The sequence below is a fragment of the Pavona decussata genome, unplaced genomic scaffold (assembly GCF_977016875.1).
Source record: "Pavona decussata unplaced genomic scaffold, jaPavDecu1.1 SCAFFOLD_387, whole genome shotgun sequence".
NCBI classification, from domain to species: Eukaryota; Metazoa; Cnidaria; class Anthozoa; order Scleractinia; family Agariciidae; genus Pavona; species Pavona decussata.
Window position 1 is genome coordinate 172,530 of NW_028145759.1, and position 18,317 is coordinate 190,846.

At 38.5% G+C, this 18,317-nt stretch overlaps 3 protein-coding genes across 5 annotated transcripts in view; all 3 read right to left on the reverse strand.

Annotated features, from left to right (window-relative positions):
• LOC146451436 (uncharacterized) overlaps nucleotides 1–18,317 on the reverse strand; it is a 136,186-nt gene that overhangs the window by 93,046 nt on the left and 24,823 nt on the right. The window contains exon 1 of one of the 3 annotated variants that reach the window (XM_085099123.1): nucleotides 3,537–3,755. The exons of the other annotated variants lie outside the window; for them this stretch is intronic. The gene's annotated coding sequence lies outside the window, so the exon portion shown is untranslated. Of the gene's footprint in view, nucleotides 1–3,536; nucleotides 3,756–18,317 lie in introns of those variants that run through there. 3 annotated transcript variants of the gene reach the window in all.
• LOC146451438 (tetratricopeptide repeat protein 28-like) overlaps nucleotides 1–18,317 on the reverse strand; it is a gene marked incomplete at its 5' end in the record, with an annotated part of 86,179 nt that overhangs the window by 46,285 nt on the left and 21,577 nt on the right. The gene's annotated exons all lie outside the window — the stretch shown is intronic.
• LOC146451439 (uncharacterized) overlaps nucleotides 11,504–18,317 on the reverse strand; it is a 30,008-nt gene continuing 23,194 nt past the window's right edge. Inside the window, exons 3-4 of the mRNA XM_085099115.1 lie at nucleotides 14,960–17,666; nucleotides 11,504–13,241 (exon numbers count right to left, since the gene is read on the reverse strand). Coding sequence (XP_084955241.1) covers nucleotides 13,238–13,241; nucleotides 14,960–17,666 — 2,711 coding nt within the window. The 3' untranslated portion in view covers nucleotides 11,504–13,237. The remainder of the gene's footprint in view (nucleotides 13,242–14,959; nucleotides 17,667–18,317) is intronic.

Genomic DNA, 18,317 nt, shown 5'->3' on the forward strand with positions numbered 1-18,317 from the left:
GGGAATGCTTATTGTTTTTAAGCCAATCATGTTTGACGACATCACGTGCCTAATCGCAAGCTGTATAGCCATTATTAGTATAATATACCACAAGTTTATAGTACTTTTCGGGCGCGCTGATTGGGTAGCTCGGAGGTGATTGGCCAAGTACTATTCACCTCCGAGCAGGGCGCCAGAAGAGAAACGAGATGGCTTCCCATTTCGCCACGGTTACTTAAGACGAAATTATTTCAGTAAAGGAGACAGCTGTTAAAAAAAATTCATAAATGGCAACAAAGTTTGGTTTGACAGCATTAAATGGTAAGTTCTTTATTTCAACCTCATATTCTAAGGCGAAAAATGAGAATACAATCCCTTATTTACAAAAACTGCCAAGCACTAAAATTACAATGAAAATAATGAAACATCTAATAATTTTTTAGTATGGTTTCAACAACAAGATGAATTTCACAGAAAAAATTGAAGAAATGACACTGTAGGAACTAAACAAGTGTCTCCAAAAGTTTTATTTGACTGCAAGAAAGCCGGTGATGGAACTTTGTACAATAAGAAATCACTTACCTTGGGTGCGCGAGATTTTAAAATTTCATACCATTTATATATTTTCAGAAATAAAATAATTTTTTGGTCCAGCTTGTGAGGTATATACTAAAACAATAACAATCATTATTCACCTCAGTGTCGGTGAAAGTGATGGATATTTACCGTGCCGGGAAACCTCCACTCCAGTTAATTAGTCGGGTTTAATCAAAATCAAAAGAATCGAAAAGGTCAATATTACGGGCCCTCATGCAACAGCAGTTTCCACTCCCAGTAGTGCTAGAATGCCTAATTCTGGATGATTGAGTGATCGAGGATTTCATTCCTATTTGTGACCCTGAAGCATGTTCAACTTCGTCGACTTTGGTTCCTGATTAAAGGAGACTTGCAGCAGGCAAACTGTTGCATTCTTTTAACTCACTTTCATAGAAAAATGATAAACAAAGGAACACGAACATTTCTCATACAGTGCTGTAGCTATTAGGCTTAAAAATTAGTTCCGAAATATCAGTTTTCATCGTTCAATAAATCGTTTATATTTTTTGTTGAATTGACTTGTTTTATTTCACTAGTAGTAGATAATACACTGGTATTTAAGCGAAATTGTGCCACATGTTGAAAGCAACAATTGCCTTGGAGCGCCAGTGATCTGGGAAAGGACAAAATAATTTATACATGCACTGTTCTGTTTCTCTATGAGTAGTCTCAGACCTTAAATGACCAGAATTAGCTCAAATTTAATCAATTACCCAGAAAATCTAAAGCTGACACAATTCTTGCCATGTAAACAACATTAAACACTCTGCAGTTTGGTAAGTGGATTTCGGACATGTCATTAGACAGAAATAACATTCCTTACATGTACATATTTCAGGTGTCCACGGTTTTCCCTGTCGCACTGTAAGAGTGAAACAAACATCTATCATGCAGTATAATATAATTATCAGAGAATCCACTGACCCTCATCTACATATTTTACTCACAAGATCATTACTTGGACAGTTCATGAGTTAGTGCAGTGCTCTAAAACTAAAATATAGGGGCAATTAATACAAAAGGGTTGAATGAATGGTTCATGCCAGAAACTGGGCATTGACTGCAAGTTTTATAATCATGTACATGTAATCATTTATTATTATAATTTATCAGTCAAATCCAAGAGCACCCAATTGACCCCCCCCCCCCCCCCTGGACACACCCTTGGCATTTTGATGGGTGGTTAGCTCTCTGTAGAGAAAGTTGAATAACTCATTCGCTACATTACTGGTGTGTAGTTACATGTAGGAATATGGGCCCAAGCACTCGGAGCCTAAAACTGACTTAAATTTCAGGGAGACTCAAAGTTTTGTATTTAAACTAAAACAGTATCGTAGTAAGCAAAATCACAAGCCTAATTTTTGTGTTTTCAAATAGAAAACATTATTTTTGAAAGATCCAGGGGGTATACACAGTGATCGATCACGGCCGTGGAAGAAGCTTGGGTCCAAGGTCAAATTTCGCGCTACCCAGGGTGGTACAGTCAGTTAATGGGGTAAGTAATGTACATTTTAAAATTGACCGTACCACCCTGGGTAGCGCGAAATTTGACCTTGGACCCAAGCTTCTTCCACGGCTGTGATCGATCACAATATCACAAGGTGCCGCAGAAAGGAGCGATCGTGGAATCGGCAGTGGAAAATGCTCATCTTCAGTGTAATGCGCGAGGATTTTCGAAGAAGAAAAATTTATGCGGGTGCAAGGATCATAGAGCTTTAACTGTGGGCGAAAAAAATTCCGATCGGATGGATTTTCTGGACGCAAACCGCCTCCGAGTTGGAAACGGTCGAAACCCGAGTGTGGTGCCTTGACTCCGTCTCAAGGCAGCGAAAATAACGAAAAAGCACAACAGACACGCAAGAGGTGAGTTTGTTTTAATCATCTTACGTAAAAAAGGAGGATATTTTAAAGTATTTAGCGTTCTAAAAGAACGATATTTTATTCTCCATACAACGTCTTATAAAGCGCTCAAATTCTCAACGGTTCTCGTGTAACCTAACACGCGTAAGACGAAAGGTCACGTTCCAACTCACACAGCCGTGACGCATATTTGAATAAATAGATAATTAATTTTTCGCTTTCTCTAAACGTGAGCTTGGGACGCCTGTGCACTGACATATTTGTTTCACCTAGTGCAACCCTGATAGTTGAAAGCAAAAGTTTGCTTTCCGGTCGCGGTTTCAAATTTTGTGTGGTTTCTTTGCCGGCAAAGTTGAAAACTTTGTCCAAGTGCGACCCATACCTTAGTCAGACAGCACTGTTCATCATCCAAGCGAACTTCCGTGCTCTGTTCCTTGTGGGATCAAACGAAAGGTCGAAAATAATATCAAGTGAAAAAAGGGATTTTCCCTACAAAGAAAAACACACCCAATCGAGCAAGAACCGACAGAATCTGCCATGCCTTGGGTGAAATTTTCAAAATCATATAAACGGAATTCGGTACAAAAAGAACTGAAGAAAGACATTAAGTATTGATTGAGCAAAGATGCGTTCAGTTGCCAGTGTTCTGTTCCATTCCATCACCGCGAGTTTCATTACGTAACGGGTTGACAATTATATTGCATATATATTTACCTTCAGTTTTCCAAATTTCTAATTAATGAAAGGCATGAAAAACTGTGTAGTTTCATACTATTTCTACATATGTCAACGTTTTCTTATTCACTTATTTGGTAATAAAAGCCTTTCACTTCGATAGCACCAATCGAAAAAAAAAAAGATAATGATGGAGTTAAAAACTACCAAATAACAATAATAGAATAATTAAAGACAGCTAACTAACAATTTCGAGAAATGACGACCAAACAGCCCTCTGCAGAGAAAACACATGAAAGATTTTGATACAACTGCGTTGCTATTTGACGGCAGCGATAGAACGGAAATTATAGTTCTATTTAATATTCAAATGGTATAAATAAAGGGCATACAGGAAAACGAAGGTTTAAAATATCGAAACTTACCACGACGCCACTTACTGTGATAAAGCGTCGCCTTGAGCAGTCGTGGGAATGTTAACAGTGGTGGCGAAAAAGACGACTTTTATTATTGTGGGCACTAAACATTGAGAACTCGAAACACAAAACGCGTTAAACTTAAAGAAAGGAATACCCAATGCTGGCAATTGATGTCATCAAAAGTGGTAAAACGAAACGCTTACCGATGGCTCGAAAACGAAGCACCGAAAACTCGAGAAACAAAGCATCCTAGTCTTGCATATTAATCGGCATCTTATAGAATAAGGAATAGTGAGCGGCAGCTTAACTGTGTCGTAACTTGAATATAGGGTTGACAAATACTAGACGGACTTTACTTATCATATATAATTTTATTTTTTTACAAAGCTTACACCTTGAAATTATTGAAAAAAATGACTAAAAATAGAAGAGACACAAAAATCAGTGTTGCCGCGCATTTTGAAACCGAAGTACTGAAAGTTGAAACACAAATATTTTTTTCTTTTTTTTGAAATTTCCGGGGGGTGACACGAATGACCGAAGGCGCAAGGCGTCAAATGCGTGGATTCTCGCGTGGGAGCATCAAGCGCTTAAGACTTTCGTTTGAAGACTGCGAGTGTTCATACGACGGACCAACGCAAAAAGTACGGTCTGTTTTGTAGTTTGACAAAACACTTATTACATTCGAATACAAATTGAAGTAGCTGAATGAAAAGTCGGCTGTTTAACTCGAAAATGAAAGAGCTGGTAATTAAAGTCTTTAAGACTTTAATATTACATTACTCGATGCTTTATCATAATCATAATCAACTTTAATTAGGTGGTTTTGTATATGTAGTGTGAGCAAAAAAGAAGGAAAAAGGAAAAACACAGTATTAATATTTAGAAACAGCTATTAATTTGTTTACATGGATAACATTGAAACTGACATTGTGACTTCCTTGAACATGAAGTCAGTATGTTTTACATATTTAGGTCACTTGTGGGGCGAATTACACGAAAGACAAACGAACAAACAAAACACAAACACAGAAATCAAATGAAGGCTCTTGTGAGCCAACTCGTGACTGCAGATGTGAATACCCGGGTAACCGTATTAAAAGCGGTACTGGCATGAAACTAAGCTATAAGGATTCGTGGACGCCATACCGCATTGCGGGAATGCATTATGCACAAAGGTGGACGTACACGTTCTCTTGGTGGTTTTGCGTGGTTGTCAATCGACAAAAAAGCGTCCAGTTTTTCTTCCAAGAACCTCCGTAATTGTTTTTCCCGTGCACCGTATTCTTACCGAATAAAACTTGATACATGTGAATGATTTTGGTTGCCAAGCACGTGACTTTAATCTTGCTGTTTTCAGTATGGCAATATTTCTTTCTACGTTAAAACCGACGGTTTCCTGTTAGCGTTTTATAACATCGGAAGAAGATTTCAATCTTGTTATAGGTTTCATCCAAATGAACGTAAATATGGAAATAGGTCAAGCGTTGCGCTGATTGTCGCTGTGCATTAGCAAACTTTCAGACGTCAGTGTTTACATTTGTTCCGGTGAATATATCTCATCGCTCACACTGGACTCCGAATGAATTTTATTGCGAAGCTTAAGTTTTAGTTTCCTATATTTTACCCTTAGCCCTTCACCCACGGAATTGCCTTGAATCTTTAAAGTTAATTGAACGTGTGTTGGGATAGAAATGCATGTAGTGATGTGTTTTGGCTCTATCTAAATTCAGTGTTTACGTCGTGATCTTATCGATTAGGCTTGACACCGAAGGGAGATTTATATATGGCTCTGTAGAATTTTGTATTATTTCAGTCACGTCATTTCTTCGGATTTTTAAGGTAAGCTCTTTTAACGGTTTTCATGTTTGCATTTGATGTTTGCTGAAACGAGAAGTTCCGCCTATTGAAGTGTAGCCTCTCTCGCAGACGCTCTTTTGGCTGGTCACGCAATCTTTCCTCCCCCAACAAAACGAACCAAAAGAGCGTCTGCGAGGGAGGTTAATCATCATCATCATTATCATCAACATCATATCTTTATTTACCCTCGAATTTTAGAGTAGCTTAATGCAGCTAATATCTCTCAGCATTTTCCCACCCAACCATGAGAATATACGCCCAAAGACCAGACCACAACACCGGGAACTACGTCCCCTACTCTTTGCGAACAGTGAGTGAGTTCTTTAACTTCCCACTAAGTGGAAGTCGAACTATTGGAAAATATCCCTACTGAAAGGAAAGTTGCCCCTTAGTTTCGGTCAGTGGAAGGAGTTGGCAGACAACACAACTTCTAGCTGTTTTCTTTTAAGATTAAGTTATTCGTTGACTTGAGTTTTAGTCCTTGTTTTTTGTCCCGTAATGGCGGCTGATGGTGAATACATGCACTATAGGTTAACTCAAGAATAATTATGCTTTTGATTAAATTTCGATTAAATCATTTGATATAAAGTTTACAGCTTATCGAGCATTCAGCCCACAGCGATAACTCGTTCATTGCGCAAGCGCCTTCACGAGTTAAAAAGGATAACAAACATTCTTAATCCTTTAATTACTAAGCCAGGATACATGCGCACCTTGGGAATAAGCCAGTTGTACCGCTGTGACGTCATTATTTTTGGTGATGTGAGCTGTTTTTGACAATAAGCTAGTGATGGAGAAAAAGGTTTTTGAATACACGCCTAAATGAGTAGAGTCAAAGTGAGTTGTGACCCAAAAACCAAGTCTTTTTACTCGACTTTATTTATTTAAATATATTAAATACCTCTGCGTGCTAAAAATACATTCATACATACTTTATTGGCTCGTCCCCACGGGACTTTTCAGAGTCAATGTTTAAATATCCACTTTACTCAAAAATTAACTCCACAAACTAAGCTCTCCGCTCAGGATATAAAATAGTCCAGCATTGCGACTTATCATCCAAGGGAACTTCCCTTCTCTGTTCCTTGTGGGACCAAATGAAAGGCCGAAAATAATAAGTGAAAAAAGGGATTTTCCCAACAAAGAAAACACACGCAACCGAGCAAGAACCGAAAGAATCTGCCATGCCTTGGGTGAAATTTTCAAAAAAACATGTAGATATCGATTGAAATTCAGTACAACGAGAGTAAAGGAAATTATGTATTATCTGAACCTCGGTTCGTTTTCGCTAGTATTCTGTTACATTCCATCACCACTAGTTTCGTTAGGTAAGTGTTGATAATTATATTGCATTCTCTTCTTCAGATTTCCAAATTTCTAATTAATGAAAGGCACGAAAAACTGTGCAGTTCCATATTATGTCTACATATTTCGACGTTTTCTTATAAATTAAGATATTTGGTAATTAAAGTCTTCCACGAGGATAGCGCTTAATAGCTAAAAAACGAATTTTAAAAAAAGAAGATATATTATAATGGAGTTAAAAACTACCAAATTACAATAATAGAATAATTTAAGGGAGCTAACTAACAAAAGAAATGACGACCAAACAGCCCTCTGCAGAGAAAACACATGAAAATTAAAGATTTTGATACAACTGCGTTGCTATTTGACGGCAACGATAAAACGGAAATTATAGTTCTATTTAATATTCAAATGGTATAAATAAAGGGCATACAAGAAAACGAAGGTTTAAAATATCAAAACTTACCACGACGCCACTTACTGTGATAAAACTTCGTCTTGAGCAGTCGTGGGAATGTTAACAGTGGTGGCGAAAAAGAGGACTTTTATTATTGTGGGCACTAAACATTGAGAACTCGAAGCACAAAACGCGTTAATTTCAAAAAAAGGAATACCCAATGTTGGCAAATGATGTCATTAAAAGTGGAAAAACGAAACATCTATCGATGGCTCGAAAACGAAGCACCGAAAACTCGAGAAACAAAGCATCCTAGTCTTGCAGATTAATCGGCATCCTATAGAATAAGGAATAGTGAGCGGCAGCTTAACTGTGTGTCGTAACTTGAATATAGGGTTGACAAATACTAGACGGTATATATATTTTTAATTTATTGTTATCATATATAATAATATATAATTTTATTTATTTACAAAGCTTCCACCTTAAAATTATTAAAACAAAAAGAAAGAAATGACTAAATATGGAAGAGAGACAAAAATCAGTGGTGATGCGTATTTTGAAACCGAAGTACTCAAAGCTGAAACACAAATAGTTTTTCTCTCTTGAAAATTCCCGGCGGTTAATGTGAATGACCGAAGGCGCGAGGCATCAATTGCGTGGATTCTCGCGTGGGAGCTTCACTCGCTTCAAACTTTCGTTTAAAGACTGTGGGTGTTCATGCGACGGGCCAACGCAAAAAAACGGTCTGTTTTGCAGTTTGACAAAGCACATATAACATTTGACTGATCAAAATGAAGTAGCTGAAAAGTCAGCCGTTCAGCTCAAAAATGAAACAGCTGATAATTAACGTCGATAAAGCTGATAATTAAGTAAAGTGATAATTACACTACTCGATGCTTCATCATAATCAACTTTAATCAAGTGGTTTTGTATATGTAGTGTGAGCAAAAAAGAAGGAAAAAGGAAAATCACAGTATTCAAATTTGGAAAAAGCTATTATTTGTTTACTTGAAAAACATTGAAACTGAAATTGTGACTTCCGTGAACATGAAGTCGGTATGTTTTACGTATTAAGGTCACTTGTGGGGCGAATTTCACGAAAGACAAACAAACAAAACACAAACACAGAACATCAAATTAAACCTCCTGTGAACCAACTCGTGAATGCAGATGTGAATAGCCTGGTAACCGTGTTAAAAGCGATACTCCCATGAAACTAAACTACAAGAATTCGTGGACGCAATACCGCATTGCGGGAATGCATTAATTTATGTACACAATGTTCTTTGCTTAACACGTTCCTTGATGGATTTACGTGGTTGTCAATCGACAAAAAAAAGCGTCCAGTTTTTCTTCAAAGAACCTTCGTAATTGTTTTTTCCTCGCGGGTTGCCAAGCATGTGACTTAAACCTTGCTGATATCTTTCTACGTTCAAACGACGGCCTCTGTCAGCGTTTTATAACATCGAAAGAAGATTAAAAGCTTTATCCAAATGAACGTAAATATGGAAATACGTCAAGCGTTGCTCTGATCGTCGCTGGGCATTAGCAAACTTTCAGTGTTTACATTTGTTCTGGTGAATAGTTCTTATCGCTCACACTAGACCCCGAATGAAATTTATTGCGGAGCTTAAATTTTAGTTTCTTATTTTACCCTTAGCCTTTCACCCACGGAATTGCCTTGAATCTTTAATTCGTTTCCTCCAATTTTTAGGTTTTCATGTTTGCATTTGATGTTTGCTGAAACGAGCAGTTCCGCCTATCAAAGTGTAGCCTCTTTCGCAAACGCTCTTTTGGCTTTTGATTAAATTCCGATTAAATTGATATAAGGTGATATATACAAAACATACAAAACAACACGCTTTCGAAATTATTTGTACTTACCTCGATACCTCTCGCACGGCTTAACAAATCGTCACAATCGGGAATGAGCGGAATTCACAACGTAGCGGAATAAACAAGTTTCTGCAGTAGCAGCTAACGATCGAAAACAAAAGCACAATAAATTTAAAAAGGAACATCAAAAGCTCGAAAACGAAGCATCTGAGACTCGAAAATGAAACGTTCATTGGTTTATTCGGGTTGTTGAACTAATATCAGATCAGATTAAATGCACACAGATGAATTAAGGCCTGGTCCTAAATTCCTGTCTTGAAAAATTTAGTGTGTGTGTATGTTGGGTGTTTTCTAACTTTGTTAACATTTTAAACAACATAAAAAAAAAACTCTAGCATCGGCTTGATGGCAATAACTTTTAGAAATTAAAAGGGTTAGAGAGGTCATCTGTTGTCACGTGGTCTTTCACGGTTGCTTTTAAAAATCTTTAGAGTAAAAAATGGGAACAGTTTTTATTACTTCCTGCAGGCTCCCACCTGGATCACATAATCTTTATACTGTCACGAATATTACTTACTTAATTCTCACGCTTGGCAACATTTTTAATAACTTATATTAAAGGTACTAAAACATCAGTGATGTTTTTAGGGACTGTGTTCAAGTACAAAACATCGTTTATTTTTAGAACTAACGAAAAATTTAATAATTTCTAAGCACCGAAGTTTTATTTTTGCCGTTCTTACCTGTATGGTACTAGTAAAGAAAAAAAAACTATCAAATTAAACTTTTTCAACTTTTGGTCGAACGTTTTCCAGCATTTTCTGGTCGCACCGAGTCAAGATATTAGTGTGAAGGCCTTAGAAGATAAAGCCGGCCCCTGACTTTTTGGGAGAAATAACTGAAGACCCGTGTCTAAATTTACTTGAGTAGTTTTAGGTATTGATAATTAGGTATTTAGAACGCTGACATTTCGATCCGTGTCCGATAACCCCTAATGCTGAGTTATTCGTTTTAAAGTTGACGAATTATGTTTTTTAAGTCTGAGTGTTTCGTTTTTTTATTCAATTGAGTACTTTTTTTTTTTAATATTGCCGATGATTCGTTTTCGAGTTTTTTCCTTTCCAAGTTCCACGGTGCTTCATTTTCCTTATTTAGGTTGATTTAGTTTTGGGTGGCTCAATGCTTCCTTTGCGAATTCTTGGTCATTGTTCCTTTTTCAACCTTAGCATGCTCCGCTTTCCAACTCCGTGGTTCGACTTCGAATTATTTCTTATTTCAAGTTTGGAGTCCTTCGATTTTGAATTGCGTAATTTTTGAGGTTGTGGTGCGCAGTACAATTTCTTTTCAACATTAGTGAATACACGCTGTTCAAATACAATTATATTAACATGAAACGATCACTTGAACATGCAAAGCACATGGTAACTCGTAAAACCGAACACTCTAATGAACAGCTAAATAGAGGGCACGTGATCTGACTTCTATAATGCCGGCTATGACGAGCATATACGGACTGGGAATAAAAAGAAGCGAAAAAAAGAAGGCCTTAATCTATCTCTGTAGTCTTTAGTGGTATCACGCAGGGGTAGTAGCGGTGCGGGGGTAACTGGTTGAAGAGGCGTCTCAGTGTAGCGTGTCGTGACGAGGAGAGTTTTAAAAGTGTTTGTATTTTGGGTGACTATATGCTACACGCTCCTTTTGCTGTTTAAAGTACTTCAGTACAAATTTCGAATCTCGAGCCAATCAGGTTTTCAAAGCGCTCTCTCTTCGCTAACGTCTACGAACAATATTTGTGTCAGTCGGCATGATACGTGATTAATCTAAAGCACGTGCCATAAGTTTGAAAAGTCGTGCTTTCAGTCGTATTTAGCGATTGTTGTGCCGTGTACCACGATCTGAGGGTTTCTGTTTAATACAAAACCAACGTTTCAGAACGGTGTTTTAGCATAAAACACACTTAAACTTTTCAGTTACGGTACTTTTTACGCATTCTGCATAATATCTTAACGCATGCTAAACACAAGGTGACGAAAAAAAAGGGACTCATTTTGAGGTTGGTCCAAGTTATACCTGATCAAGAACCTCATCCTCTCTTCACTAGGTACAATGAACGACTTACTGTTGCCAGCAATCGAGGCTCTCCAAAAATTCCTCTTAACTTTATGCTCAGAAATGAAATTCCAAATAAAATATTAATCCCACCTTACTCTGATTGGTGTTGTCACCAAGGATAGTCAGTTCAAGAAAACCTTAACTGTGGTCTGTAGGAGAAATCTTGCCTTTATATTTTTAACCGAGGGAGGGGTGACTTATACCTGTCCGTCGACAAGAATTTCAAAGGTGGACTCTCTGCACCAGTCTTCTTTTGATTGATCCTTGTTTCCAGTGAACACCCTGATTACAAGGCCTAAACTTATAAAACTTTGTAAGCTATTCTATGACCGTCATGATTGGGACAAGGCCCGCTTACGGTGTAAAGGGCGAGGACCGGTGCTCCGAAGGATTTATCCCTTTCCCCCATCCCCGGCTTCCGTGTTCTGTATTTTCAAGTGCATTAAAGACAGCCAGTCAGTTAATCAGTCAATAACTACTTTTCATTTTCCTACTATACCTTAACTTTGATAAGCAGCACATGATATTCTACCTCATTCAGCAAAATCATAGTAAACTGTTTTTCTGGCAGCCGTACAATTGACAAATTGTATTATAAAATAAACCTATCAAACAACTACTTCTGTTAGCTACAGTAAGTTTTATCAGTAAATCCAAATTAGACGTTATTCTAGATATTCTTATAAAAGGACTATGAACGCGTTTGTTTGCGCATTTTCTCTAATAAACTTTAGCCCGCAGAGTTGCCAAAAAAATTTCTAAATATTTACACATTTTCATTTTAACGTACAGGTCATTGAAAAGCGCTCTTTTGCTTACCTTACAGCAGTTGTTTGAAAACAACCTGTTATTTTCTTTAGCTCAAGTAGAAGATTCTCATCATGAAACACCGGGTATTTCCTCTAGCCGCACCCAGGACGATTCCGTCTAGGGTCTACAGTGTGACCATTTAAATAAAAACTTTCTAACGGTATTTTATTATAAATAGACACAGTGACACGCAGTTGGTAGTTAAAGGACGAACGTTTAAAAATTTGTTTTTGACGATAAACAGTTTGGTGACGGCCAAAACAGGCTTCATGTAAACTTTCCGGACTAGCGCTAAAGAGGGTTTTTAAGGAAACAGCATAAGAGAGAACGTTAATGAGGCAACTTGACATTTATACAAAATGCTTTTGTGCTCCCTGTTTCTTATAGTGGAGCTAAACATCCTTTCTTTTAAAAAAGCTCAGCAAAACTTAAGCAATCTACTGCAAAATCTACACAAATCTGTTTCCTTTATGAAATAAAAACTGCATTATTCAATATTTACCACAAAAATCTTAGTAAAAAACGTTAAAATGTACTAACGACAAACTGAATATAGCCGGATCAGTCCGAGGCAACTCTAGTCTGAAGATCACTGCACCAACGTTAGAATTCCAAGGGATCATCAAATCAAACTTAAGACATAAGTAGAAAATACGTTTTGTGCTTCCTGTATTTGTTAGTGACAGGTGACATCCTTTCGTTTTACTGAAAAAAAAAAAGCGGCTAAAAATAACCCATCGACAAACACTGAAAATCTACACTACTTTTTCCTCTTTGGAAAATGAAAACTGTAATACTCGATATGTACAAACTTAATCTTCATCGACGTTTTAAGTAAAATTACAAATCAACACACGACGAACTGTTGGAAATATAAAAAGGAGCAGCAAAATAATTGACAAACACGTTTGAAAAACCAATGTCTCTACCTTTTTTTACACCTTCTAAGACAGAAAAACAATGACTTTGACTGTGCAAAGTTCGGAAACTCTGAGTGCTGACGGTACCAAATTACAACCCCATTTTAGACTCCTAAAGGGAAGAACGATTACCCATTTTGATTAATTATGCAGGGTTCCCCTTCCAGGAAAAAATTTCGTAACAGCACTAAACTCATCACGTGATTGTAAAATAGTCTGTTCTTGAATCTAAAGAGACCGTTATCTATTTCATGCTGGCCAAGCTAAAGCTGCTTGCTGACAAGCTTAGATAACTTAATTTACAACCAGACAATAAAATTAAATTCTAAGTAATAAGAGTCTGATAGTTATTGCCTTCAGCTTAAAGTGATTGAGTGTTCAAACTCCTCTTTGGTTTACTGTTAAATGTACTGATGTCCTCTTGCCAAGTTCCAGCTTGTCAGGTATTCCTCGGTCAAGATATGTCACCTGCAAATGATAAACATAATCGGTTTTAGGGTCAGTGTTGCAAGCTGTTTTTTTGGACATAATTCTCGCCCTTGCGTATAACTATCGAAAAGGGGAGGGCATAGCGATTAAAGGGACCAGGTTGTTCCCTAAACGAATAGTTGGACTGATAACAACAGCACAAACTTAATAAACATGTCCATTAGTCGACTTTCAGGTTGATACAAATCAACAATAATTCGTCTCTGTATACATTGAAACATAGAACCCAGCTAACAGCCTTACAACAGAATACTGCACAATCAAGTGGACTATTTCCTGCGTCTCCCACACGCATTACTAAGTAAAAAATGGTCCTATCACAACTCTGAAAAAGGATTATTAGGATTATCTACTAAACCTATTTCTCACCAGTTCCGTTGTTGGAATAAATGACATTATTAAATTCCCAGCCTCGGATATTGCATTTCTAGCGTTCTGATGGGTTCAGTAAATCTCGGTTATCAACTCATATACCGTAGTTTGACCTTATATGGAAAACGAATGCCCCAGTTGTCGCTAAGCTAATTTTTTTTCGGCGGGAAGCGAAAGTTTCTTCGGAAATATGTAGAAAAAAAAAAGAGAAAGAAAGAAAGAAAGAAATACCAAACAATGCCATCTCAATATAACAACAATAAAAGCCACAAAGTTCGGTATGACACTATTTAATAGTACGTACCTCTGAAGTTTCCTTTAAAATCTTCAAAATTGTAGGATTTTACGGATTTTAGATCACATAACAACAACAATAGAAATTTCACAACAGAAATTTCAGGATGGCTTGCAAATCCTGGCCGTAAGAGGTTAAAGCCAACCGAAGAAATTTCTTAGGAAGAGCTTTATGCCTGCCTTTACGTTTTTACGCATTTACGAGGACTTCAGGAAAAGTTCATGCATGAAATCCGTACGAGCGGCGGCCATAATGTTCGTTTCCGTCGCTCGGCACCACTCAGCAAAACATTTCCACCAATATGCACAGCTCTTACGCTTCTCAAATAAGCTTGAAGTTTAAAAACTTGCACTGAATGCTTGTCTCAGTGAGGTTGTACCTCGTACACTTGGACTTGCCTGAAGTGTTTTAAATCGTCCGCGAGGAATTCAGTTCAGCATGAGAGAAGCCGTCCTTGCCCTGATCTCTTCCTTCGCTCGGCACCACACAGCAAACCATTTCCTCAAATGTGCACAACTATTACGCTCCTCGATGAGCTGGAACTTCAAAAGCACTTGAATGCTAGTCTCAGAAAGGTTGTTATTCGTACATTTAAACGTTTCTTGAATTTTAGATGTCCGACTGTGTCCGATTTTCTTCGCTTTCGATTTTTCATTCAACTCCGTTTGCAAAGAGCTGCGCGTGTCATGTGATCATTACGTTTCGCGCGTTTTGGTCGGAGGTTGCCTCAACATCCGGTCGTTTTAATTAAAAGGAAATTTTTTCTTAAAATATAAAAATTCAGTAAACTTCAACACCAATATCCAAACGCGGAGAATTTAATGAAACAATTATTCCATTCGCGCTTCTTGGATATGAGATTAGTTATAGCCAACTAGGCGCTTCGCGCCTCGTTGCCTATTTACCATCTCATATCCAACGCGAGCTCATGCAATAACTGTTAAATAACTAATAAATAATTGCTGGTTTCAAGTGAATAATTCATTTAGAACCCCTAATAATATAACTCAATAGTAAAACTAACCTTTACTTTCGAAAATCAAACGTCACGTTATCTCCAATCAGCATGAATGGCGCCCAGTCCCCCTTATCTGGATGGCCATTTTTTCTCATCCACTTCATGGCCTGGTGAAGAGACTCACTGGCACTTTCCCCACGAACAAGGTGCTCATAGAAACGACTCATCAGTTTCTTTGTTGCTTTGTCTGGTATGGCCCACAGGGCAACCAACACTGAGCGTGCACCGGATCCTAAGAAAGCTCGAGCGATTCCAACAACTCCCTCCGCTTTAACATGTCCTCGTGCGCTGTGACAGCAGCTGAGTACTACAAGTTTTGCACGCAGTTGAACTCCTGAAATGTCAGCCATTGTCAATAAGTAGTCTTTCTCGGTCGCAGTCCCAGGCTTCATCCAGCTTTCAGGAGAAAGGGCAATTTCTCCTCTTTCGGCATCACCATGAGCAGCAAAATGAATCAGACTTACAGAGTGTATGTTCTGAAGAACCGCTTCCTTAGTTGCTTCCTTCCCTAACAAAGGCTCAGCTCCGATCAGTTTTCCGATCATGTCCGCTTCCTCTTTGGCAGATGGCAAACGGGAAAGTTCCCCAAAGCATCCCTTGTAATACACGTCCCTAACGTCTGGATCGCCTACTATCAGTGCTCCGGTCTGACTGTGATAATCTGCTGGACTGTCCTGAATGAGCCCGAGAGTCGTCAAAGATGGAACAATACGGATCCTGTAAGCCTCTGATAAGTAATTTCCACTTTCATCCATTAAAGCTGCATATGGAACTTTGTACAAGACGCGATCAGGAACAATCACAAGTTCAGGTTGGTCAAGAAAGTCAGCCACAGGAGCAATGATCATTTTGTAACGCTCCGCTAGGGTGGGAAGGAGTTCCAGATTTTCCTCTTCTTCCTCCTCTACTAGGCGGTAAACTGTCAAGCTTCTTTCCTCGGCTGGTTTAAGTGTTGAGTCGCTGGCTTTCAAAAACGATAGTGATCGATCTTCGCACTGCTCTTGAGAAAGAACATTAAACCTTCTAAAGCTTTCCTCACTAAAAACCTGATCAGCATCTCTCTCCAATTCCTTGTTAAGAAAGCATTGGTTGACGTCTATTTCACGAAAATGTACTGGTTTGTTTCCTTCAAGGACCCACAAAAACATAAATTGATCACGGTATGAAATGTATAGACAACTACAGTTACTTTCTTTCTTCAGGATCCTTTTAATATCAGCCCAGGACGGCGCATTAACTGATATTTGTTGTTGAGCAGAATGCTGAACTGATATTAAGTCTGCCAGAGCTCTGGCTCGTGCAAGTTCTTGAACACAAACAGCATCTTTTTTATTTCCACTAGCACAAAGCAGTGCGCTGAGTAAATGATAGGAATCCCTGCGATTTTCTATAAGCGATATCTTAAATTGTTCATTGCGTCCGAGAAAACTTCGCATTTTCTCGCACTTGTTAATACTTGCAAAGAGATTGGAAAATGTTTCATGTTGTGAACCTACATTTCCTTGTAAAATGATGTCGTATGCAAGTTGAAGGTGCCACACTACCTCTGCACTTATGTCACCGATCTCTCTGCTTATGTCAAGTGCCATTTCATGATACCGTTTAGCTTCAGCATGTTTACCAAGAGAACGAAACAAAGTTCCTAGGTTTCCATAACATACAGCTTCCCCATTTCTGTTGCCAATTTCTTTACTTATTGCAAGTGCTTCCCTTTGGTATTCTTCAGCTTTTCCATATTCACCAAGAGATCGAGAGACTTTTCCCAGGTTTCCATAACACGCGGCCTTTCCTTCTTTGTTCCCACGTTTTTTTTGTATTGCAAGTGCGTTGTTTAGATATTCCTTAGCCTTTGCATATTCACCACGGGAATGATACGCATTTCCCAGGTTTCCATAACATGCAGCTTCCCCTTCTCTGTCGCCAATTTCTTTTCTTATTGCAAGTGCCTTCCTTTGGTATTCTTCAGCTTTTCCATATTCACCAAGAGATTGGGAGACACTTCCCAGGTTTCCATAACACGCGGCCTCTCCGTTTTTGTCGCCAATTTCTTTTCTTATTGCAAGTGCTTTCCTTTGGTATTCTTCAGCTTTTCCATATTCACCAAGAGATTGGGAGACTCTTCCCAGGTTTCCATAACACGCGGCCTCTCCTCCTTTGTGCCCAAGTCTTCTTTGTATTGTAAGTGCGTTGTTTAAATATTCTTCAGCCTTTGCATATTCACCACGGGAGTGATACACAGTTCCCAGGTTTCCATAACATGCAGCTTCCCCTTCTCTGTCGCCAATTTTTTTTTTTATTGCAAGTGCTTTCCTTTGGTATTCTTCAGCTTTTCCATATTCACCAAGAGATTGAGAGACATTTCCCAGGTTTCCAAAACACGTGGCCTCTCCGTTTTTGTCGCCAATTTCTTTTCTTATTGCAAGTGCTTTCCTTTGGTATTCTTCAGCTTTTCCATATTCACCAAGAGATTGAGAGACATTTCCCAGGTTTCCAAAACACGTGGCCTCTCCGTGTTTGTCACCAATTTCTTTTTTTATCGCAAGTGCTTTCCTTTGGTACTCTTCAGCCTTTGCATATTCACCACGGGAGTGATACACAGTTCCCAGGTTTCCATAACATGCAGCTTTTCCTTCTCTGTCGCCAATTTCTTTAATTATTACAAGTGCTTTCGTTTGGTACTCTTCAGCCTTTGCATATTCACCACGGGAGTGATACACAGCTCCCAGGTTTCCATAACACGCGGCCTCCCCTTCTTTGTTCCTAAGTTTTGTTTGTATTGCAAGTGCGTTGTTTAGATATTCTTCAGCCTTAGCATATTCACCGAGGGAAAGATACACAGTTCCCAGGTTTCCATAACATGCTGCTTGCGCTTCTCTGTCGCCAATTTCTTTTCTTATTGCAAGTGCTTTCCTTTGGTATTCTTCAGCTTTTCCATATTCACCAAGAGATTGAAAGACCCTTCCCAGGTTTGCATAACATGCAGCTAAATCTCCCTTCCTGTTGCCTGTTTCTATCATGATGCTTAGTGCTTTCTGATAAAGCCCTTTTGCTTCTTTGTATTTGCTCTGAAGTTGATATAATTCTGCCAGTTGAAAGGTTGTTCTGCCTTCTTCGGCCCTTAAGCCAAAGCCGCGAAGAAAGCTCAGAAGTTTTCTACCACAGTTTATTGCTCTTGTGTGATCGTTAGGGTGATACGCCCGAAACAACAATGCGTATACGCATGAGTAGAGTAATTCGACCACTTGCTCCTGGGCTGTGTTGTTTAGAACAATCAAACATTCCTGGCACAACTCAGTAGCTTGTAGAACTCGACTTGTGTTAAGAAGAAAATTGGCAACTAGTGTACCAATCCAGATAATTTCCTCTGTGT